The following is a 25,174-nucleotide window of genomic DNA, read 5'->3' on the forward strand; positions in this document are numbered from 1 at the left end:
CTTTATTTATTTATCCATCCTGTATTTATCTATCTATACTTTATTTATCCATCCATCCTGTATTTATCTATCTATACTTTATTTATCCATCCATCCTGTATTTATCTATCTATACTTTATTTATCCATCCATCCTGTATTTATCTATCTATACTTTATTTATCCATCCATCCTGTATTTATCTATCTATACTTTATTTATCCATCCATCCTGTATTTATCTATCTATACTTTATTCATCCTGTATTTATCTATCTATACTTTATTTATTTATCCATCCTGTATTTATCTATCTATACTTTATTTATTTATCCATCCTGTATTTATCTATCTATACTTTATTTATCCATCCATCCTGTATTTATCTATCTATACTTTATTTATCCATCCATCCTGTATTTATCTATCTATACTTTATCCATCCTGTATTTATCTATCTATACTTTATTTATTTATTCATCCTTTATTTATTTATCTATCCATCCTGTATTTATCTATCTATACTTTATTTATTTATTCATCCTTTATTTATTTATCTATCCATCCTGTATTTATCTATCTATACTTTATTTATTTATTCATCCTTTATTTATTTATCTATCCATCCTGTATTTATCTATCTATACTTTATTTATTTATTCATCCTTTATTTATTTATCCATCCATCCTGTATTTATCTATCTATACTTTATCCATCCTTTATTTATCTATCTATACTTTATCCATCCTGTATTTATCTATCTATACTTTATTTATTTATCCATCCTGTATTTATCTATCTATACTTTATTTATTTATTCATCCTTTATTTATTTATCCATCCATCCTGTATTTATCTATCTATACTTTATCCATCCTTTATTTATCTATCTATACTTTATCCATCCTGTATTTATCTATCTATACTTTATTTATTTATCCATCCTGTATTTATCTATCTATACTTTATCCATCCTGTATTTATCTATCTATACTTTATTCATCCTGTATTTATCTATCTATACTTTATCCATCCTGTATTTATCTATCTATACTTTATTTATTTATCCATCCTGTATTTATCTATCTATACTTTATTCATCCTGTATTTATCTATCTATACTTTATTTATTTATCCATCCTCCTGTATTTATCTATCTATACTTTATCCATCCTGTATTTATCTATCTATACTTTATCCATCCTGTATTTATCTATCTATACTTTATTTATTTATCCATCCTGTATTTATCTATCTATACTTTATTTATTTATTCATCCTTTATTTATTTATCCATCCATCCTGTATTTATCTATCTGTATTTATCTATCTATACTTTATCCATCCTGTATTTATCTATCTATACTTTATCCATCCTGTATTTATCTATCTATACTTTATCCATCCTGTATTTATCTATCTATACTTTATCCATCCTGTATTTATCTATCTATACTTTATTTATTTATCCATCCTGTATTTATCTATCTATACTTTATCCATCCTGTATTTATCTATCTATACTTTATTTATTTATTCATCCTTTATTTATTTATCCATCCATCCTTTTTATTTATTTTATCCATCCTGTATTTATCTATCTATACTTTATTTATTTATTCATCCTTTATTTATTTATCCATCCATCCTGTATTTATCTATCTATACTTTATCCATCCTGTATTTATCTATCTATACTTTATTTATTTATTCAGCCTTTATTTATTTATCCATCCATCCTGTATTTATCTATCTATACTTTATTCATCCTTTATTTATTTATCCATCCTGTATTTATCTATCTATACTTTATTTATTTATCCATCCTGTATTTATCTATCTATACTTTATTTATTTATTCAGCCTTTATTTATTTATCCATCCATCCTGTATTTATCTATCTATACTTTATCCATCCTGTATTTATCTATCTATACTTTATCCATCCTGTATTTATCTATCTATACTTTATTTATTTATCCATCCTTTTTATTTATTTATCCATCCTGTATTTATCTATCTATACTTTATTTATTTATCCATCCTGTATTTATCTATCTATACTTTATTTATTTATTCATCCTTTATTTATTTATCCATCCTGTATTTATCTATCTATACTTTATTTATTTATCCATCCTTTATTTATTTATCCATCCTGTATTTATCTATCTATACTTTATTTATTTATCCATCCTGTATTTATCTATCTATACTTTATTTATTTATTCATCCTTTATTTATTTATCCATCCTGTATTTATCTATCTATACTTTATTTATTTATCCATCCTGTATTTATCTATCTATACTTTATTTATTTATTCATCCTTTATTTATTTATCCATCCATCCTGTATTTATCTATCTATACTTTATCCATCCTGTATTTATCTATCTATACTTTATTTATTTATTCATCCTTTATTTATTTATCCATCCATCCTGTATTTATCTATCTATACTTTATCCATCCTGTATTTATCTATCTATACTTTATCCATCCTGTATTTATCTATCTATACTTTATTTATTTATTCAGCCTTTATTTATTTATCCATCCATCCTGTATTTATCTATCTATACTTTATTCATCCTTTATTTATTTATCCATCCTGTATTTATCTATCTATACTTTATTTATTTATCCATCCTGTATTTATCTATCTATACTTTATTTATTTATTCATCCTTTATTTATTTATCCATCCATCCTGTATTTATCTATCTATACTTTATTCATTTATTTATTCTTCCTTTATTTATTTATCCATCCTTTCTTGAAATTAGCTTTTCCAAAAAATACAATTCACTTTGTTACATTTCTGAGTTTTTCTAACGTGTCTGTTTGTGCGTGCGTGTGTGTGTGTTGTACCTCATCACAGTTGAAGACCAGTACTTGTCTTCCGAACAGGCCCCCCAGGGCTTTGACTGACTCAGTCTTGTGTGTGTGTGTTGTACCTCATCACAGTTGAAGACCAGTACTTGTCTTCCGAACAGGCCCCCCAGGGCTTTGACTGACTCAGTCTTGTGTGTGTGTTGTACCTCATCACAGTTGAAGACCAGTACTTGTCTTCCGAACAGGCCCCCCAGGGCTTTGACTGACTCAGTCTTGCCGGTGCCGGCAGGGCCGTAGGGGTTTCCTCCCAAACCCATCATCATGGCCTGGGTCAGTGTCAGATAACACTTATCAGTCAGGGGGGTGTGGACCAGCTTAGCCGCATTACCCTGGGAGAGATAGAGAGAGGAGGGGATGGAGGGATGGAGAGATAGAGAGAGGAGGGGATGGGGGGATGGAGAGAGAGAGAGAGAGAGGAGGGGATGGAGGGGATGGAGAGAGAGAGAGAGGAGGGGATGGAGGGATGGAGAGAGAGAGAGAGAGAGAGAGAGGAGGGGATGGAGGGATGGAGAGATAGAGAGAGGAGGGGATGGAGGGATGGAGAGATAGAGAGAGGAGGGGATGGAGGGATGGAGAGAGAGAGGAGGGGATGGAGGGATGGGGATGGAGGGATGGAGAGAGAGAGGGGATGGAGGGATGGAGAGAGAGAGGATGGGGATGGAGGGAGGAGGGGATGGAGGGATGGAGAGATAGAGAGAGGAGGGGATGGAGGGATGGAGAGAGGAGGGGATGGAGAGAGTGACAGGGAGAGAGAGAGAGAGAGAGAGAGAGAGAGAGAGAGAGAGAGAGAGAGAGAGAGGGGATGGAGAGAGTGACAGGGAGAGAGAGAGAGTGAGAGAGGAGGGGATGGAGAGAGTGACAAGGGAGAGAGAGAGAGGGGAGGGGATGGAGAGAGAGAGAGAGAGAGAGAGAGAGAGAGAGAGAGAGAGAGGGGATGGAGGGAGTGACAGGGAGAGAGAGAGGGGATGATAGTGTGTTGAGGCAGACTCTGCAGAGAGACTGCAGAACACACAGTGTAGCAGGGCTAATGGAGTCATTCAGAGGTGTCCTCATCTCTGGGTGAAGGTCTCCCTCTACTGGTGCAGTACTGTACAGCGCTGTAGTTTAACTAGTTAACTGTTGCCTGGTACTGGAGTGTGTAGAAATCTCATTTAGACCTGTACAGGTGTGTGTAGATGAAGTGGTCAGAAGTAAAGTACCAGTCAAAAATTTGGGCACACCTCCTCATTCAAGGGTTTTTCTTTATTTTTACTATATTCTACATTTGAGATTCTTTAAAGTAGCCACCCTTTGCCATGATGACAGGCTTTGCAAACACTTGGCATTCTCTCAACCACCTTCACCTGGAATGCTTTTCCAACCGTCTGGTTGGAGTTCCCACATATGCTGAGCACTTGTTGGCTGATTTTTCTTCACTCTGCGGTCCAACTCATCCCAAACCATCTGAATTGAGTTGAGGTTGGGTGATTGTGGAGGCCAGGTCATCCATCTGTACATAGCCCATCCAAACACCTACCTACCTCATCCCCATATTTGTTTTTCTGCTCTTTTGCACACCAGTATTTCTACTTGCACATCATCATCTGCACAGATATCACTCCAGTGTAAATTGCTAAATTGTAATTACTTTTCCACTATTGGCCTATTTATTGCCTATTTATTGCCTTACCTCCTTACTTCATTTGCACACACTGTGTACAGATTTTCCTATTGTGTTATTGATTGTACGATTGTTAACTCCATGTGTAACTCTGTGTTGTTTTTGTCACACTGCTTTGCTTTATCTTGACCAGGTCGCAGTTGTAAATGAGAACTTGTTCTCAACTGGCCTACCTGGTTAAATAAAGGTGAAATAAATGATGTAAAATCTGATGCAGCACACCATCACTCTCCTTCTTGGTCAAATAGCCCTTACACAGCCTGGAGGTGTGTGTTGGCTCATTGTCCTATTGTTCAAAAACAAATTATAGACCCACTAAGCGCAAACCAGATGTTATGGCGTATCACTGCAGAATGCTGTGGTAGCTATGCTGGTTAAGGGTGCTTTGAATTCTAAATAAATCACTGGCAGTGTCACCAGCAAAGCACCCCCACACCATCACACCTCCTCCTCCATGCTTCACCGTGGGAACCACACATGCGGAGATCATCTGTTCACCTACACTGCATTTCACAACCTAAAATCTGACATTTGGATTCATCAGACCAAAGGACAGATTTCCAACGGTCTAATGTCCATTGCTCGTGTTTCTTGGCCAAAGCAAGTCTCTTCTTCTGATTGGTTTCCTCTAGTAGTGGTTTCTTTGCAGCAATTCGGCCATGAAGGCCTGATTCACGCAGTCTCCTCTGAACAGTTGATGTTGAGATGTGTCTGTTACTTGAACTCTGTGTAGCATTTATTTGAGCTGCAATTTCTGAGGCTGGTAACTAATGAAGTTCTCCTCTGCAGCAGAAGTAACTCTGGGTCTTCCTTTCCTTTGGCGGTCCTCAAGAGACAGCATCATCATAGCGCACAATGGTTTTTGGGACTGTACTTGAAGAAACTTTCAAAGTTCTTGAAATGTTCCATATTGACAGACCTTCATGTCTTAATGTAATGATGGACTGTCATTTCTCTTTGCTTATTTGAGCTGTTCTTGCCATAATATCAACTTGGTCTTTTACCAAATAGGGCTATCTTCTGTATACCACCCCTACCTTGTCACAACACAACTGATTAGCTAAGGCGCATTAAGAAGGAAAGAAATTCCACAAATCAACAAATTAACACCTGTTAATTGAAGTGCATTCCAGGTGACTACCTCAAGAAGCTGGTTGAGAGAATGCCAAAAGTGTGCAAAGCTGTAATCAAGGCAAAGGTGGCTACTTTGAACAATCTCAAATCTCAAATCTATTTGAATTTGTTTTAACACTTTTTACCACATGTTTCCATATGAATTATTACATAGTTTTGATTCTTCACTATTATTCTACAATATAGAAAATGGTAAAAAATACAAATAAAACCTTGAATGAGTTGCTGTGTCCAAACGTTTGACTGGTACTGTATATCTGTGTAGAGGTTTTTGTACCTGGTACTCGTATGTGTAGCTGAAGTGAGCGTCAACCATCTGTATGGAGCAGCATTTGTCGTTGTTGAGGTAGAACCGGAGCTGTTTCCTCCAGGCCCAGGAGTCAGGGCTGCTCACCCCCGCCTCACACAGCTGCTTCACCACACTGATGTTATGGATGATGTCCAGGATCAGAGCCTTCAGCTTCAGCTGCAACACACTTGACTCTATAAGGGAGAAGAATACTATCAGCACAGACCCTGTCTCTCAAAATGGCTCACTATTAGCAATATAGTGCACAGATTCTGATTAGAGCTATGTAGGTCCAGTCTTTCATGCTCAGGCCATGTGGTTGTTGATAATGCTAACGGTATTGATAAGATCCTTTTAGATATGTCCCTTGTCATGTCTCCCCCAGGACTGTATCTAATGCTTAGGCATTAGTGCTGTGAGCAGAGCTTTGTGGCCTCTCAGTCAGAGAGCTTCTCCCCCCCAGCCGGTCCCCACATCACCGTGACCTCTCCCTCAGTCAGAGAGCTTCTCCCCACATCACCGTGACCTCTCCCTCAGTCAGAGAGCTTCTCCCCCCCAGCCGGTCCCCACATCACCGTGACCTCTCCCTCAGTCAGAGAGCTTCTCCCCCCCAGCCGGTCCCCACATCACCGTGACCTCTCCCTCAGTCAGAGAGCTTCTCCCCCCCAGCCGGTCCCCACATCACCGTGACCTCTCCCTCAGTCAGAGAGCTTCTCCCCCAGCCAGTCCCCACATCACTGTGATCTCTCCCTCAGTCAGAGAGCTTCCCCCCAGCCGGTCCCCACATCACCGTGACCTCTCCCTCAGTCAGAGCTTCTCCCCCAGCCGGTCCCCACATCACTGTGACCTCTCCCTCAGTCAGAGAGCTTCTCCCCCAGCCGGTCCCCACATCACCGTGACCTCTCCCTCAGTCAGAGAGCTTCTCCCCCAGCCGGTCCCCACATCACTGTGACCTCCCCTCAGTCAGAGTCCCCCAGCCGGTCCCCACATCACTGTGATCTCCCTCTGTCAGAGAGCTTCTCCCCCCAGCCGGTCCCCACATCACCGTGACCTCTCCCCTCAGTCAGAGAGCCCCCCCCAGCCTGTCCCCACATCACCGTGACCTCTCCCTCAGTCAGCCGGTCCCTACACCACCGTGACCTCCCCCTGTCAGAGAGCCTGCCGGTCCCCACATCACCGTGACCTCTCCCTCAGTCAGAGAGCTTCTCCTCCCCAGCCGGGAGACACACACATGTACTGGTTATCTGACCACTTTAGCCTGGGGAGCTGGGGAGACACACACATGTACTGGTTATCTGACCTTCATTGAACTTGGCAAGTCAGTTACTGGAACCTTCAAACTTCTTATCAGTTACAATGACAGCCTAGGAACAGTGGATTAACTGCCTTGTTCAGGGGCCTTGTTCGGTTACTGGCCCAACGCTCTAACCACTAGGCTACCGCTCCCAAATCAGCCACTGTAACAACAAGCAACCACACAGAGACCTGTGTTTCCCGTCTCCTCAGAGCTGGTGTCTACGCTGGTGTAGTGCTCTAGCTTAGCGGTGAGCTCCACCTCCAGCTGCTGCAGACTGCTGTTTCTCAGACCACTCTCCACCTCCTCAGTGAACTGGATCTGCTCTGCCAAGCACAGGATCTATACCCGGAGACAACAAGAGCCACACAGGAGTCAGACAGGAGTTGCACTGGATCTACACCAGGAGATACAGGAGTCAGACAGATATTACACAGGCTCTGGACCAGGATATACAGGAGTCAGACAGATATTACACAGGCTCTGGACCAGGATATACAGGAGTCAGACAGAAATTACACAGGCTCTGGACCAGGATATACAGGAGTCAGACAGGAATCAATCACGAGTCAGACAGATATTACACAGGCTCTGGACCAGGATATACAGGAGTCAGACAGGAATCAATCACGAGTCAGACAGATATTACACAGGCTCTGGACCAGGATATACAGGAGTCAGACAGGAATCAATCACGAGTCAGACAGATATTACACAGGCTCTGGACCAGGATATACAGGAGTCAGACAGATATTACACAGGCTCTGGACCAGGATATACAGGAGTCAGACAGGAATCAATCAGGAGTCAGACAGATATTACACAGGCTCTAGACCAGGATATACAGGAGTCAGACAGATATTACACAGGCTCTAGACCAGGATATACAGGAGTCAGACAGATATTATACAGGCTCTAGACCAGGATATACAGGAGTCAGACAGGAATCAATCAGGAGTCAGACAGATATTACACAGGCTCTAGACCAGGATATACAGGAGTCAGACAGATATTACACAGGCTCTAGACCAGGATATACAGGAGTCAGACAGATATTATACAGGCTCTAGACCAGGATATACAGGAGTCAGACAGGAATCAATCAGGAGTCAGACAGATATTACACAGGCTCTAGACCAGGAGATACAGGAGTCAGACAGATATTACACAGGCTCTGGACCAGGATATACAGGAGTCAGACAGATATTATACAGGAGTCAATCAGGGGTCGATTGGATGTCGACAGGAGTTACACAGGATCTACACCAGGAGACACAGGAGTCAGAAGGGAGTCAGACAGGAGCCGATTAGGAATCAGACAGGAGTTACACAGGATTTACACCAGGAAACACAGGAGTCAGACAGGAGATTTACAGGACTCAGACTGGAGTCAATCAGGAGTCAAACTGGAGTTATACACGACTCATACATGAGTCAATCAGGAGTTATACAGGAGTCAGGCAGGAGTCATACAGGAGTTATACAGGAGTCAGACAGGAGTCATACAGGAGTCAGGCAGGAGTCATACAGGAGTCAAACAGGAGTTATACAGGAGTCAGGCAGGAGTCATACAGGAGTCAGGCAGGAGTCATACAGGAGTCAAACAGGAGTTATACAGGACTCATACATGAGTCAATCAGGAGTTATACAGGAGTCAGGCAGGAGTCATACAGGAGTCAAACAGGAGTTATACAGGAGTTATACAGGAGTCATACAGGAGTCATACAGGAGTCAGGCAGGAGTCAAACAGGAGTTACACCAGTTAGACTGGAGTCAGACAGGAGTTACACCAGTTAGACTGGAGTCAGACAGGAGTTACACCAGTTAGACTGGAGTCAGACAGGAGTTACACCAGTTAGACTGGAGTCAGACAGGAGTTACACCAGTTAGACTGGAGTAGACAGGAGTTACACCAGTTAGACTGGAGTCAGACAGGAGTTACACCAGTTAGACTGGAGTCAGACAGGAGTTACACCAGTTAGACTGGAGTCAGACAGGAGTTACACCAGTTAGACTGGAGTCAGACAGGAGTTACACCAGTTAGACTGGAGTCAGACAGGAGTTACACCAGTTAGACTGGAGTCAGACAGGAGTTACACCAGTTAGACTAGAGTCAGACAGGAGTTACACCAGTTAGACTAGAGTCAGACAGGAGTTACACCAGTTAGACTGGAGTCAGACAGGAGTTACACCAGTTAGACTGGAGTCAGACAGGAGTTACACCAGTTAGACTAGAGTCAGACAGGAGTTACACCAGTTAGACTAGAGTCAGACAGGAGTTACACCAGTTAGACTGGAGTCAGACAGGAGTTACACCAGTTAGACTGGAGTCAGACAGGAGTTACACCAGTTAGACTGGAGTCAGACAGGAGTTACACCAGTTAGACTGGAGTCAGACAGGAGTTACACCAGTTAGACTAGAGTCAGACAGGACTCATACATGAGTCAATCTGGACAGGAGTCAGACAGGATTCAGGAAGTTGTCAGACAGGATTCAGAAAGTTGTCAGACAGGATTCAGAAAGTTGTCAGACAGGATTCAGACAGGAAAAACAAGAGAAGAGTCGGACAGCATCAATGAGTAATGAATCGTACCTGAGAGGGGTAGCAGGACGGGTCCACCTGTCCTTTCCCCCCCGCTGAGACACACTCATACAACAGCTGCTTCAGAGTCTCCTTCATCTCAGCAGACAGCTCACCCAGCCACACCTGGAAAACACACACGTTATTAAGCTATATAATTGAGGTGTGTGTAATAATCGAGTTGTGTGATTGAGGTACCCCCTACCCTCTACCCCCTGCCCTTTGACCTCTCCAATCCCCTACCTCTACGCTGTTGGAGATACGTATGAGGTTTCTGAGGGCCACCACCTCTCCCTCTAGAGAACGCATGGCCACGATGTGCTGGCAGTCCCCGTCAAAGTCCACACTGTCGATGCCTACAGAGAACACAGTTATATCCGCTGTCATTACAGACACATGAGTTTAACCAGGGGACAGCTTATTTAGTTGTTACTGTATTGACCTTGGGATTTGGGTGTGAGCTTGTGTGGGTGTGTGTGTAGGTGTGTACCAGCAAACAGCTTCTTGAGGTGTGACTGTATCACAGTGGGGTTGGTGGCCTGGCCCAGAATCTCCAGCAGGTCATCGTCTCCAATGAAGTAGAACCGCGGGAAAGCAGAACGCTTCTCCTACAGAGGACAGACACTTCTACACTGAGTGTACAAAAACATTATGAACACCTGCTATTTCCATGACAGCCTGACCAGGTGAATCCAGGTGAAAGCTATGACCCCTTATTCATGTTACTTGTTAAATCCTCTTCAATCAGTGTAGATGAAGGGGAGGAGTTTTAAGCCTTGTATGTGTGCCTTTGATTTAAGTGCCTTTGAACAGGATATGGTAGTAGGTGCCAGGCACACCGGTTTGAGTCAAGAACTGCAACGCTGCTGGGTTTTTCACGCTCAACAGTTCTGTGTGTATGAAGAATGGTCCACCACCTAAAGGACATCCAGACAACTTGACACAACTGTGGGAAGCATTGGAGTCAACATGGGCCAGCATCCCTGTGGAACGCTTTCAACACCTTGTAGAGTCCATGCCCCGACAAACTGAGGAAGTTCTGAGGGAAAGGGGGGTGCAACTCAATATTAGGAAGGGGTTACTGTTTTGCACACTCAGTGTATGTTTCATTATGATTAGTGAGGACGTATAACATCCATCTTTGGATTAGTACTGAATGACGAATCAATTGAAGTACAGATGTACTGATCTCTGGTTGGTATTTGATCCTTCAGTACCTCTAGGAACTCGTTGAGTGATTTCTGGCAACGCTGGAGCTGGTCTAAGATGGTAATGAGGGAGTTTCTGATGCCAGCCCGAGAGCTCAGAGACGTCACCCTGTTGTCTCTCTGGACATCAGCCAAAATGGACCTGACAAACACACACAGCTTAGAAACACACACAGTACAACATGGACAATGGACCAGAAAGAAAGCAGAGCCACACACACAGGCAGGGAGGGAAAGGCGTACCTGAAGTCCTCGTCAACCCGTTTGAAACGGGCTTGTTCCCTGGGTAGAGCCCCCCGTCCGAAGATGGGCTCCAGGTAGACCCAACGCCTCTGGATGGCATTCAGACTGACCAGGTACTCATCTAGATCAGACAGACGCACCTCCCACAGACTGACCTGGACACACACGGTAACACTAGGTAAATACTGACCAGGTACTCCTCTAGATCAGACAGACGCACCTCCCACAGACTGACCTGGACACACACGGTAACACTAGGTAAAGACTGACCAGGTACTCATCTAGATCAGACAGACGCACCTCCCACAGACTGACCTGGACACACACGGTAACACTAGGTAAAGCAGCTACTTTTAAAGACGCTGTGCTTTCAGTTGTGAGTAAGTCTAAAGACTCACCTTGTCCTGGAAGCCACGGTAGTACGGAGAGTCCTTCAGAGACTGCAGCAGACAGCGGTTATCACCAACCTGTATGGGACGAGATGAGGTTAGTCTGTCCGGTAGTGAGTGTGTGTGTGCGCGCATGTTTTTTTGGTAGTGAGTGTGTCCCCGGTAATGTGAGTGTGTCCCCGGTAATGTGAGTGTGTCCCCGGTAATGTGAGTGTGTCCCCGGTAATGTGAGTGTGTCCCCGGTAATGTGAGTGTGTCCCCGGTAATGTGAGTGTGTCCCCGGTAATGTGAGTGTGTCCCCGGTAATGTGAGTGTGTCCCCGGTAATGTGAGTGTGTCCCCGGTAATGTGAGTGTGTCCGGTAGTGTGTGTGTGTGTGTGTGTATGTCAGCAGTCTACTGCATCAACTATTGTATTGTCCCTTACCTGGTTGACCATGTCTTTCCAGTCCTTGATGAGTGTGAGTGTGTGTCCAGTGCTGTCTGTATACTCAGTGAGGGTGAAGGCAGCTCCGGCCCCCCACAGGTCCAGCTCCCTGAGAGCCTCTCTGATGGTCACCTCCGCCTGGGCCCTGCTGTTCAGGTCCTTGAGCTCAAGGGCTCGGTCTGTGATGGTGTCAGACACACTGAGCAGATCCCAGAAGGTCAGTCTCTCCAGGGTGGTGCCTTTAGGAAGACCCAACAGTCTGAATAGATCCAACCAGTGGTCCTGGGATAGGTGCTCCCCTCGCACGTACTTTAACACCGGAACCAGACTCTACAAACACATACAGAACACACCTTAACACCGGAACCACATTCTACAAACACATACAGAACACACCTTAACACACCTTAACACCGGAACCACACTCTACAAACACATACAGAACACACCTTAACACCAGAACCACTCTACAAACACATACAGAACACACCTTAACACCAGAACCAGACTCTACAAACACATACAGAACACACCGTAACACCAGAACCAGACTCTACAAACACATACAGAACACACCTTAACACCAGAACCAGACTCTACAAACACACCAGAACCAGACTCTACAAACACATACAGAACACACCTTAACACCAGAACCAGACTCTACAAACACATACAGAACACACCTTAACACCGGAACCACACTCTACAAACACATACAGAACACACCTTAACACCAGAACCAGACTCTACAAACACACCAGAACCAGACTCTACAAACACATACAGAACACACCATAACACCGGAACCAGACTCTACAAACACATACAGAACACACCTTAACACCAGAACCAGACTCTACAAACGCATACAGAACACACCTTAACACCGGAACCAGACTCTACAAACACATACAGAACACACCTTAACACCAGAACCAGACTCTACAAACACATACAGAACACACCTTAACACCGGAACCACACTCTACAAACACATACAGAACACACCTTAACACCAGAACCAGACTCTACAAACACACCAGAACCAGACTCTACAAACACACCTTAACACCAGAACCAGACTCTACAAACACAACTTAACACCAGAACCAGACTCTACAAACACACCAGAACCAGACTCTACAAACACATATAGAACACACCTTAACACCAGAACCAGACTCTACAAACACAACTTAACACCAGAACCAGACTCTACAAACACACCAGAACCAGACTCTACAAACACACCTTAACACCTGAACCAGACTCTACAAACACACCAGAACACACCTTAACACCAGAACCAGACTCTACAAACACACCTTAACACCTGAACCAGACTCTACAAACACACACAGAACACACTCTAACACCAGAACCAGACTCTACAAACACACCTTAACACCAGAACCAGACTCTACAAACACACACAGAACACACCTTAACACCAGAACCAGACTCTACAAACACACCTTAACACCAGAACCAGACTCTACAAACACACCTTAACACCAGAACCAGACTCTACAAACACACCTTAACACCAGAACCAGACTCTACAAACACACACAGAACACACCAGAACCAGACTCTACAAACACACCTTAACACCAGAACCAGACTCTACAAACACACCTTAACACCAGAACCAGACTCTACAAACACACCAGAACCAGACTCTACAAACACACACAGAACACATTCTCCCTCCCTCCCTCACCTTGTACTTGTCAACTTCTCTCTGTAGTTTGACAGACATGCTGGTGTGCTGCTCAAGCTTCCTCAGTCTGTCCTGCCACGCAAACAGGAACTCCTCAAACACGTAGGTCTTACTCCTGCAAAACACACACACACACACACACACACACACACACACACACACACACACACACACACACACACACACACACACACACACACACACACACACACACACACACACACACACAGTTTATTCAACCACTCAGCCAGCGAAGGCAAAACGAGGCAGAAATGACCATATCAAATCTAAACCCAAACCTTCCCTGAAACCTATCTGATGTCAGACTCCTAACCTGAATGTGATCCAGTCCTCCTTGGCCTTCTCCTGGAAGCCCTCCTGCCAGTCCTCATACAGAGACCACATCTGTCCATACTCCTCCATGTCTCTGATGGTCTCCTCCGCCAGGGAGAAGTCTGGAGCCTCCAGCTCAAAGTGACGACAGTCCTCACTGAGAAGAGACACTCATTAGTACACAGAAAACAGAATGATTGAAAGTACAGTTGACTTGCCGTGTGTGTGTGGTGTGGTGTGGTGTGTGTTGTGGTGAGGTGTGTGTGTACAACCTACAGCAGGCGTGTGTGTGTGTGTGTGTGTGTGTGTGTGTGTGTGTGTGTGTGTGTGTGTGTGTGTGTGTGTGTGTGTGTGTGTGTGTGTGTGTGTGTGTGTGTGTGTGTGTGTGTGTGTGTGTGTGTGTGTGTGTGTGTGTGTGTGTGTGTGTGCGTGCGTGTAACCTACAGCAGGTGTGTGCGTGTGTGTGTGTGTGTGTGTGTGGTGTGTGTGTGTGTGTTGTGGTGTGTGTGTACAACCTACAGCAGGCGTGTGCGTGTGTGTGTGTGGTGTGGTGTGTGTGTAACCTACAGCAGGCGTGTGCGTGGTGTGTGTGTGTGTAACCTACAGCAGGCGTGTGTGTGTGTGGTGTGTAACCTACAGCAGGCGTGTGTGTGTGTGTGTGTAACCTACAGCAGGCGTGTGTGTGTGTGTGTGTGTGTGTGTGTGTGTGTGTGTGTGTGTGTGTGTGTGTGTGTGTGTGTGTGTGTGTGTGTGTGTGTGTGTGTGTGTGTGTGTGTGTGTAACCTACAGCAGGCGTGTGCGTGTGCGTGTGCGTGTGTGTGTGTGTGTGTGTGTGTAACCTACAGCAGGCGTGTGTGTGTGTGTGTGTGTGTGTGTGTGTGTGTGTGTGTGTGTGTGTGTGTGTGTGTGTGTGTGTGTGTGTGTGTGTGTGTGTGTGTGTGTGTGTGTGTGTGTGTGTGTGTGTGTGTGTGTGTGTGTGTGTAACCTACAGCAGGCGTGCGTGCGTGCGTGCGTGTAACCTACAGCAGGCGTGTGCGTGTGACCTCCAGCTCCTGGAACTCCTGTCTCTTGTCTCTGATGGTTTGGACAGAGGCCAGCAGGGCTGCCTGGTCTCCTGTCTCTATGACCTCGTCTCTGGGCTTCAGCTGGTCCCAGCGAGCCCTGAACCTGTCCAGCTCCAGCCTGTAGGCCTGGACACGACTCTCAGCATTACTACGCATCACCTCGACCTAGAGGAGAGGGAGAAATGAGAGAAGGAGCATCTGTGTTTTTTGTCCAAGGGTGTTTGCAAAAGTGTGCATGTGCGTTCTCTCGTGTGTGTGTGTGTGTGTGTGTGTGTGTGTGTGTGTGTGTGTGTGTGTGTGTGTGTGTGTGTGTGTGTGTGTGTGTGTGTGTGTGTGTGTGTGTGTGTGTGTGTGTGTGTGTGTGTGTGTGTGTGTGTGTGTGTGTGTGTGTGTGTGTGTGTGTGTGTGTGTGTGTGTGTGTGTGTGTGTGTGTGTGTGTGTGTGTACCTGCTCTTTGATCATCAGCTGGTGGCTCTCCATCATCATCTCTAGTTTGTCCCACTTGGCCCTGAGGGAGGACAGGGAATCCAGACCGCCTCCTGCTACGGCCCTTAGCAGACGGTTCTTCTCCTGCGCCGCCTGGAACTGGAGCAGGATCTACACAACATCACACAAACATTACAGCAATGCTCAGACAACTTTAAAGAACTGTGGTAGAAGTGATTGAAAGAACTGTGGTAGAAGTAATTGAAAGAACTGTGGTAGAAGTGATTGAAATAACTGTGGTAGAAGTGATTGAAATAACTGTGGTAGAAGTGATTGAAAGAACTGTGGTAGAAGTCATTGAAAGAACTGTGGTAGAAGTGATTGAAAGAACTGTGGTAGAAGTGATTGAAAGAACTGTGGTAGAAGTAATTGAAAGAACTGTGGTAGAAGTAATTGAAAGAACTGTGGTAGAAGTAATTGAAAGAACCGTGGTAGAAGTGATTGAAAGCACTGTGGTAGAAGTAATTGAAAGAACCGTGGTAGAAGTGATTGAAAGCACTGTGGTAGAAGTGATTGAAAGAACTGTGGTAGAAGTGATTGAAATAACTGTGGTAGAAGTGATTGAAAGAACTGTGGTAGAAGTGATTGAATATTAACGGTCATGAACAGTTAAAAATAATGTTTTTCATGAAAATTGCTGATATCTGAAGGAAACCAGATGAAAGTATGAAAAATGACTGCTGCTTCTTCATTGATAACCTTTGATCACAGTTACTGGTCCCCTCCCCCATGTAAACCACTAGGATTCATTATTCAGGGGACAAGACATCTCCTAAACTTAGATTTTAATACACCAATTTTAACACGATATACTCTTTACCTTATTTAAATAAGTACCGCCTTGTAACCAACATCAGAGAAGCCGTGTTTGTGTTTGCAGAGAGGCGTTGTTTATATAGCTAGATAGCTACTCCACTGATGCCAAAATGTTACTGTAGGGTGTCAGCTGCCGTGAACCGCATCACGTGAGACATGCCAAACGGGAGATGTATTTTTTTTGTATGATTTCATTGGTGCAATTTCAATGTTGTTTGAGTTGCTTTGTGCATCACCAAATTAGCTTGAGATGATTTTACTGCAACACTGGTCACTGCATGCAAATTACTTGACACACAGTAGATGTTTCGAAATTCATAAATATAAGCTCCCCGCCCACTCAGCCTGTCATTTCAAACTTCCTGGCACTTAGCCAAGAGAGAAAAAAGTACTTTTCAGAATGACTGTTCAGGACCTTTAAGTATTGTTGAGTCCCTCAGAGTGAGATTCTTACGTCTGGTTTGCGGGCCTGTATCTGGCTGTGTCTGGCATTGGCCTCTCCTATCTCATCAATACTCTCTGGACGAGAGGACAACGTCTCCATGGCCCCAGTCACAAAACTGTCTATGTCTAGGGTATGGCCTGGAGGGGGGAGAGGAAACATGTTACATATGAACTAAACTGTCTATGTCTAGGATATGGCCTGGAGGGGGAGAGGAAACATGTTACATATGAACTAAACTGTCTATGTCTAGGGTATGGCCTGGAGGGGGGAGAGGAAACATGTTACATATGAACTAAACTGTCTATGTCTAGGATATGGCCTGGAGGGGGAGAGGAAACATGTTACATATGAACTAAACTGTCTATGTCTAGGGTATGGCCTGGAGGGGGGAGAGGAAACATGTTACATATGAACTAAACTGTCTATGTCTAGGATATGGCCTGGAGGGGGGAGAGGAAACATGTTACATATGAACTAAACTGTCTATGTCTAGGATATGGCCTGGAGGGGGAGAGGAAACATGTTACATATGAACTAAACTGTCTATGTCTAACATGTTACATATGAACTAAACTGTCTATGTCTAGGGTATGGCCTGGAGGGGGAGAGGAAACATGGCATATGAACTAAACTGTCTATGTCTAGGATATGGCCTGGAGGGGGAGAGGAAACATGTTACATATGAACTAAACTGTCTATGTCTAGGGTATGGCCTGGAGGGGGAGAGGAAACATGTTACATATGAACTAAACTGTCTATGTCTAGGGTATGGCCTGGAGGGGGGAGAGGAAACATGTTACATATGAACTAAACTGTCTATGTCTAGGATATGGCCTGGAGGGGGAGAGGAAACATGTTACATATGAACTAAACTGTCTATGTCTAGGGTATGGCCTGGAGGGGGAGAGGAAACATGTTACATATGAACTAAACTGTCTATGTCTAGGATATGGCCTGGAGGGGGAGAGGAAACATGTTACATATGAACTAAACATATGAACTAAACTGTCTATGTCTAGGATGGCCTGGAGGGGAGAGGAAACATGTTACATATGAACTAAACTGTCTATGTCTAGGGTATGGCCTGGAGGGGGAGAGGAAACATGTTACATATGAACTAAACTGTCTATGTCTAGGAAGGGGGAGAGGAAACATGTTACATATGAACTAAACTGTCTATGTCTAGGATATGGCCTGGAGGGGGAGAGGAAACATATGGCCTGGATGGCCTGGAGGGGGAGAGGAAACATGTTAATATGAACTAAACTGTCTATGTCTATATGGCCTGGAGGGGGACTAAACTGTCTAAAGCACCTGTTACAAAACTGTCTATGTCTAGGTATGGCCTGGAGGGGGAGAGGAAACATGTTACATATGAACTAAACTGTCTATGTCTAGGGTATGGCCTGGAGGGGGGAGAGGAAACATGTTACATATGAACTAAACTGTCTATGTCTAGGGTATGGCCTGGAGGGGGGAGAGGAAACATGTTACATATGAACTAAACTGTCTATGTCTAGGGTATGGCCTGGAGGGGGGGAGAGGAAACATGTTACATATGAACTAAACTGTCTATGTCTAGGGTATGGCCTGGAGGGGGGGAGAGGAGACATGTCACATATGAACTAAACTGTCGTAAAGCCCCTCTGCACAAAAGACACATCAACAATCATACATTGATCTCACTGGGAGATTTGCATATATACATTCAAGTGTAAATCCAGGCTTTACCTTGTATGGACTTTCTGAGGGACATCAGCAGGGTGTCAAACAGTCTCTGGATGAGGTCATCAATCACTGCCTTCACTGGCTCACAGTTCACTGTGATACAGTCAACCTTCTCCAGACTGAAAGAGACAAAAACGGCTTTTACCACGACTGCAACAGATCAATGGAAGCTATGTGGCCTGTGGGCGGCTGTGTACCTGGACAGGCGTTCTGACTCCTTCCCTCTGGCCTTCAAGGCCTTGAAGTTCCTCTCCCAGTCCTGGACAGACGATAGCTGCTTCTCCACCAACACGTCCATGTCAACCTGGCCCAGCACCACCCACTCCTACAGAGAGAACACAAAGATAGATATATGCTAGTATAGATCACACGTCTCAGAGATTCAGAGTGCAGACATGCAGCATGCAGACATACAGTGGGGGAAAAAAGTATTTAGTCAGCCACCAATTGTGTAAGTTCTCCCACTTAATAAGATGACACAGGCCTGTAATTTTCATCATAGGGAGACTTCAACTATGACAGACAAAATGAGAAAAAAAATCCCAAAAAATCACATTGTAGGATTTTTTATGAATTTATTTGCAAATTATGGTGGAAAATAAGTAGGATTTGTAAACCTTGAGACAATTGAGACATGTATTGTGTAAGTGTGTCATTCAGAGGGTGAATGGGCAAGACAAAATATTTAAATGCCTTTGAACGGGGTATGGTAGTAGGTGCCAGGTGCACCGGTTTGTGTCAAGAACTGCAACGCTGCTGGGTTTTTCACGCTCAACAGTTTCCTGTGTGTAATAAGAATGGTCCACCACCCAAAGCAAATCCAGCCAACCTAAAACAAATTTGGGAAACATTGCAATCAACATGGTCCAGCATCCCTGTGGAACACCTTGTAGAGTCCATGCCCCAACAAACTGAGGAAGTTGAGGGCAAAGGGGGGTGCAACTCAATATTAAAAAGGTGTTCCTAATGTTTTGAAAACTCACTGTACATTAGACATTACAAACACAGACATTACATACACAGACAGACATTACAAACATTATACACACATTATACACAGACAGACATTACAAACATTATACACACAGATAGACATTATACACACAAACATAAATTAAAAATGATATACAGAGATAGACATTACAGACATGATATAAACAGAGACATTATATACATTATATACACAGACAGACATTATATACACAGACAGACATTAGATACATTATATACACAGACAAACATTATATACGCAGACAGACATTATATACACAGACAGATATTACAGATATTATAGAGACAGAGAGACAGACATTATATAACCAGACCGACATTATACACTGCTCAATAAAATAAAGGGAACACTTAAACAACACAATGTAACTCCAAGTCAATCACACTTCTGTGAAATCAAACTGTCCACTTAGGAAGCAACACTGATTGACAATACATTTCACATGCTCTTGTGCAAATGGAATAGACAACAGGTGGAAATTATTGGCAATTAGCAAGACAACCCCAATAAAGGAGTTGTTCTGCAGGTGGTAACCACAGACCACTTCTCAGTTCCTATGCTCTAGTGGTAGCATGAGACGGAGTCTACAACCCACACAAGTGGCTCAGGTAGTGCAGCTCATCCAGGATGGCACATCAATGCGAGCTGTGGCAAGTTTTGCTGTGTCTGTCAGCGTAGTGTCCAGAGCATGGAGGCGCTACCAGGAGACAGGCCAGTACATCAGGAGATGTGGAGGAGGCCGTAGGAGGGCAACAACCCAGCAGAAGGACCGCTACCTCTGCCTTTGTGCAAGGAGGAGCAGGAGGAGCACTGCCAGAGCCCTGCAAAATGACCTCCAGCAGGCCACAAATGTGCATGTGTCTGCTTAAACGGTCAGAAACAGACTCCATGAGGGTGGTATGAGGGCCCGACGTCCACAGGTGGGGGTTGTGCTTACAGCCAAACACCGTGCAGGACCTTTGTCATTTGCCAGAGAACACCAAGATTGGCAAATTAGCCACTGGCGTCCTGTGCTTTTCACAGATGAAAGCAGGTTCACACTGAGCACATGTGACAGACGTGACAGAGTCTGGAGACGCCTTGGAGAAGATTCTGCTGCCTGCAACATCCTCTAGCATGACCGGTTTGGCGGTGGGTCAGTCATGGTGTGGGGTGGCGTTTCTTTGGTGGGCCGCACAGCCCTCCATGTGCTTGCCAGAGGTAGCCTGACTGCCATTAGGTACCGAGATGAGATCCTCAGACCCTTTGTGAGACCATATGCTGGTGCGGTTGGCCCTGGGTTCCTCCTAATGCAAGACAATGCTAGACCTCATGTGGCTGGAGTGTGTCAGCAGTTCCTGCAAGAGGAAGGCATTGATGCTATGGACTGGCCCGCCCATTCCCCAGACCTGAATCCAATTGAGCACATCTGGGACATCATGTCTCGCTCCATCCACCAACGCCACGTAGCACCACAAACTGTCCAGGAGTTGCCAGATGCTTTAGTCCAGGTCTGGGAGGAGATCCCTCAGGAGACTATCCGCCACCTCATCAGGAGCATGCCCAGGTGTTGTAGGGAGGTCATACAGGCACATGGAGGCCACACACACTACTGAGCCTCATTTTGACTTGTTTTAAGGACATTACATCAAAGTTGGATCAGCCCGTAGTGTGGTTTTCACTTTAATTTTGAGTGTGACTCCAAATCCAGACCTCCAAGGGTTGATAAATTTGATTTCCATTGATAATTTGTGTGATTTTGTTGTCAGCACATTCAACTATGTAAAGAAAAAAGTATTTAATATATTTCATTCATTCAGATCTAGGATGTGTTATTTTAGTGTTCCCTTTATTTTTTTGAGCAGTGTATAAACAGACAGACATTATATACAGAGACAGACATTATAGACATTAAATGTAAACAGACAGACAAAACATTAACAGACAGACATTATACACAGATAGTCATTACAAACATTATATATACAGACAGACATTACATGCACAGATAGTCATTAGACATATAAACAGACAGACATTATACACAGACAGACATTAGACATTATATACACAGATAGTCATTACAAACATTATATATACAGACAGACATTACATGCACAGATAGTCATTAGACATATAAACAGACAGACATTATACACAGACAGACATTAGACATTATATACACAGATAGTCATTACAAACATTATATATACAGACAGACATTACATGCACAGATAGTCATTAGACATATAAACAGACAGACATTATACACAGACAGACATTAGACATTATATACACAGACAGACATTACAAACATTATATACACAGACAGACATTATAGACACAGACAGACATTACATACACAGACATTACAGTTGTGGCCAAAGGTTTTGAGAATGACACAAATATTAATGTCCAAGTCTGCTGCTTCAGTGTCTCTAGATATTTTTGTCAGATGTTACTATGGAATAGTGAAGTATAATTACAAGCATTTCATAAGTGTCAAAGGCTTTTATTGACAGTTACATGAAGTTGATGCAAAGAGTCAATATTTGCAGTGTTGACCCTTCTTTTTCAAGACCTCTGCAATCCAACCCTAGCATGCTTCTGGGCCACATCCTGACTGATCGCAGCCCATTCTTGTATAATCAATGCTTGGAGTTTGTCAGAATTTGTGGGTTTTTGTTTGTCCACCCACCTCTTGAGGATTGACAACAACTTCTCAATGGGATTAAGGTCTGGGGAGTTTCCTGGCCATGGACACAAAATATCGATGTTTTGTTCCCTGAGCCACTTAGTTATCACTTTTGCCTTGTGGCAAGGTGCTCCATCATGGCATTGTTCGTCACCAAACTGTTCCTGGATGGTTGGGAAAAGTTGTTCTCGGAGGATGTGTCATTCTTTATTCATGGATGTGTTCTTAGGTAAAATTGTGAGCCCACTCCCTTGGCTGAGAAGCAACCCCACACATGAAGGATGCTTTACTGTTGGCATGACACAGGACTGATGATAGAGCTCACCTTTTCTTTTCCGGACAAGCTTTTTTCCAGATGCCCCAAACAATCGGAAAGGGGATATATCATAGAAATATATATATATATATCAGTCCTCAGCAGTCCAATCCCTGTATCTTTTGCAGAATATCAGTTTGTCCCTGATGTTTTTCCTGAAGAGAAGTGGCTTCTTTGCTGCCCTTCTTGACACCAGGACATCCTCCAAAAGTCTTCACCTCACTGTGTGTGCAGATGCACTCACACCTGCCTGCTGCCATTCCTCAGAAAGCTCTGTACTGGTGGTGCCCCGATCCCGCAGCTGAATCAACTTTAGGAGACGGTCCTGGCGCTTGCTGGATTTTCTTGGGTGCCCTGAAGCCTTCTTCACAACAATTGAACCGCTCTCCTTAAAGTTCTTGATGATCCGATAAATGGTTGATTTAGGTGCAATCTTACTGGCAGCAATATCCTTGCCTGTGAAGCCCTTTTTGTGCAAAGCAATGATGACGGCACGTGTTTCCTTGCAAGTAACCATGGATGACAGAGGAAGAACAATGATTCCAAGCACCACCCTCCTTTTGAAGCTTCCAGTCTGTTATTCAAACTCAATCAGCATAACAGAGTGATCTCCAGCCTTATCCTCATCGACACTCACACCTGTGCTAACAAGAGAATCACTGACATGATGTCAGCTGGTCCTTTTGTGGCAGGGCTGAAATGCAGTGGAATTTTTAGGGGGAGGGGGGGGTTAGGTTCATTTGCATGGCTTAGAGATCTGATCACTCTTCATAACATTCTGCAGTATATGCAAATTGCCATCATACAAACTGAGGCAACAGACTTTGAAAATTAATATTTGTGTCATTCTCAAAACCTTTGTCCACGACTGTATATAAACAGACAGACATTATATAAACATACAGATATTACAGACAGACATTACAGACATTATATAAACAAACAGACATTATATATACAGACAGACATTACAGACATTATATATACAGACAGACATTACAGACATTATATACACAGATAGACATTACAGACATTATATAGACATTACAGACATTATATACACAGATAGATATTACAGACATTATATACACAGATAGACATTACAGACATTATATGAACAAACAGACATTATATCAACACAAAGATAGACATTACAGACATATCAACAGACAGACACATTACAGACATTTATATCAACAAACAGACATTATATCAACACAAAGATAGACATTACAGACATTATATACACAGACAGACATTACAGACATATCAACAGACAGACATTATATCAACAGACAGACATGACAGACATTATATACACAGACAGATATTACAGACATTATATACACAGCCTAGTGACAGATATACACAGCCTAGTGGTTAGCGCGTTGGACTAGTAACCGGAAGGTTGCGAGTTCAAACCCCCGAGCTGACAAGGTACAAATCTGTCGTTCTGCCCCTGAACAGGCAGTTAACCCACTGTTCCCAGGCCGTCATTGAAAATAAGAATATATCCTTAACTGACTTGCCTGGTTAAATAAAGGTAAAATATATTTTTTTAAATTACAGACATTATATACACAAACAGACATTATATACACAGACAGATATTACAGACATTATATTTTTTTATTTAACCTTTATTTAACCAGGTAGGCTAGTTGAGAACAAGTTCTCATTTGCAACTGCGACCTGGCCAAGATAAAGCATAGCAGTGTGAACAGACAACACAGAGTTACACATGGAGTAAACAATTAACAAGTCAATAACACAGTAGAAAAAAAGGGGAGTCTATATACAATGTGTGCAAAAGGCATGAGGAGGTAGGCGAATAATTACAATATTGCAGATTAACACTGGAGTGATAAATGATCAGATGATCATGTACAGGTAGAGATATTGGTGTGCAAAAGAGCAGAAAAGTAAATAAATAAAAACTGTGGGGATGAGGTAGGTGAAAATGGGTGGGCAATTTACCAATAGGTTATGTACAGCTGCAGCGATCGGTTAGCTGCTCAGATAGCTGATGTTTGAAGTTGGTGAGGGAGATAAAAGTCTCCAACTTCAGCAATTTTTGCAATTCGTGCCAGTCACAGGCAGCAGAGAACTGGAACGAAAGGCGGCCGAATGAGATGTTGGCTTTAGGGATGATCAGTGAGATACACCTGCTGGAGCGCGTGCTACGGATGGGTGTTGCCATCGTGACCAGTGAACTGAGATAAGGCGGAGCTTTACCTAGCATGGCCTTGTAGATGACCTGGAGCCAGTGGGTCTGGCGACGAATATGTAGCGAGGGCCAGCTGACTAGAGCATACAAGTCGCAGTGGTGGGTAGTATAAGGTGCTTTAGTGACAAAACGGATGGCACTGTGATAAACTGCATCCAGTTTGCTGAGTAGAGTGTTGGAAGCGATTTTGTAGATGACATCGCCGAAGTCGAGGATCGGTAGGATAGTCAGTTTTACTAGGGTAAGCT

The 25,174-nt window shown here is 43.5% G+C and overlaps 1 protein-coding gene across 1 annotated transcript in view; it reads right to left on the reverse strand.

Moving 5' to 3' along the window:
* The window catches only part of LOC124017319 (cytoplasmic dynein 2 heavy chain 1-like), a gene marked incomplete at its 3' end in the record, with an annotated part of 103,285 nt that overhangs the window by 67,492 nt on the left and 10,619 nt on the right, over window positions 1–25,174 (reverse strand). The window contains exons 18-34 of the mRNA XM_046332573.1: window positions 18,895–19,022; window positions 18,701–18,816; window positions 16,979–17,106; window positions 15,670–15,819; window positions 15,182–15,387; window positions 14,160–14,315; window positions 13,826–13,940; window positions 12,100–12,429; window positions 11,684–11,752; window positions 11,286–11,440; window positions 11,052–11,184; window positions 10,325–10,442; window positions 10,078–10,190; window positions 9,847–9,960; window positions 7,444–7,594; window positions 5,947–6,152; window positions 3,022–3,204 (exon numbers count right to left, since the gene is read on the reverse strand). Of these exons, the coding sequence (XP_046188529.1) occupies window positions 3,022–3,204; window positions 5,947–6,152; window positions 7,444–7,594; window positions 9,847–9,960; window positions 10,078–10,190; window positions 10,325–10,442; window positions 11,052–11,184; window positions 11,286–11,440; window positions 11,684–11,752; window positions 12,100–12,429; window positions 13,826–13,940; window positions 14,160–14,315; window positions 15,182–15,387; window positions 15,670–15,819; window positions 16,979–17,106; window positions 18,701–18,816; window positions 18,895–19,022 (2,571 nt within the window). The remainder of the gene's footprint in view (window positions 1–3,021; window positions 3,205–5,946; window positions 6,153–7,443; window positions 7,595–9,846; window positions 9,961–10,077; window positions 10,191–10,324; window positions 10,443–11,051; window positions 11,185–11,285; window positions 11,441–11,683; window positions 11,753–12,099; window positions 12,430–13,825; window positions 13,941–14,159; window positions 14,316–15,181; window positions 15,388–15,669; window positions 15,820–16,978; window positions 17,107–18,700; window positions 18,817–18,894; window positions 19,023–25,174) is intronic.

Source organism: Oncorhynchus gorbuscha, unplaced genomic scaffold, assembly GCF_021184085.1.
Source record: "Oncorhynchus gorbuscha isolate QuinsamMale2020 ecotype Even-year unplaced genomic scaffold, OgorEven_v1.0 Un_scaffold_178:::fragment_2:::debris, whole genome shotgun sequence".
NCBI classification, from domain to species: domain Eukaryota; kingdom Metazoa; phylum Chordata; class Actinopteri; order Salmoniformes; family Salmonidae; genus Oncorhynchus; species Oncorhynchus gorbuscha.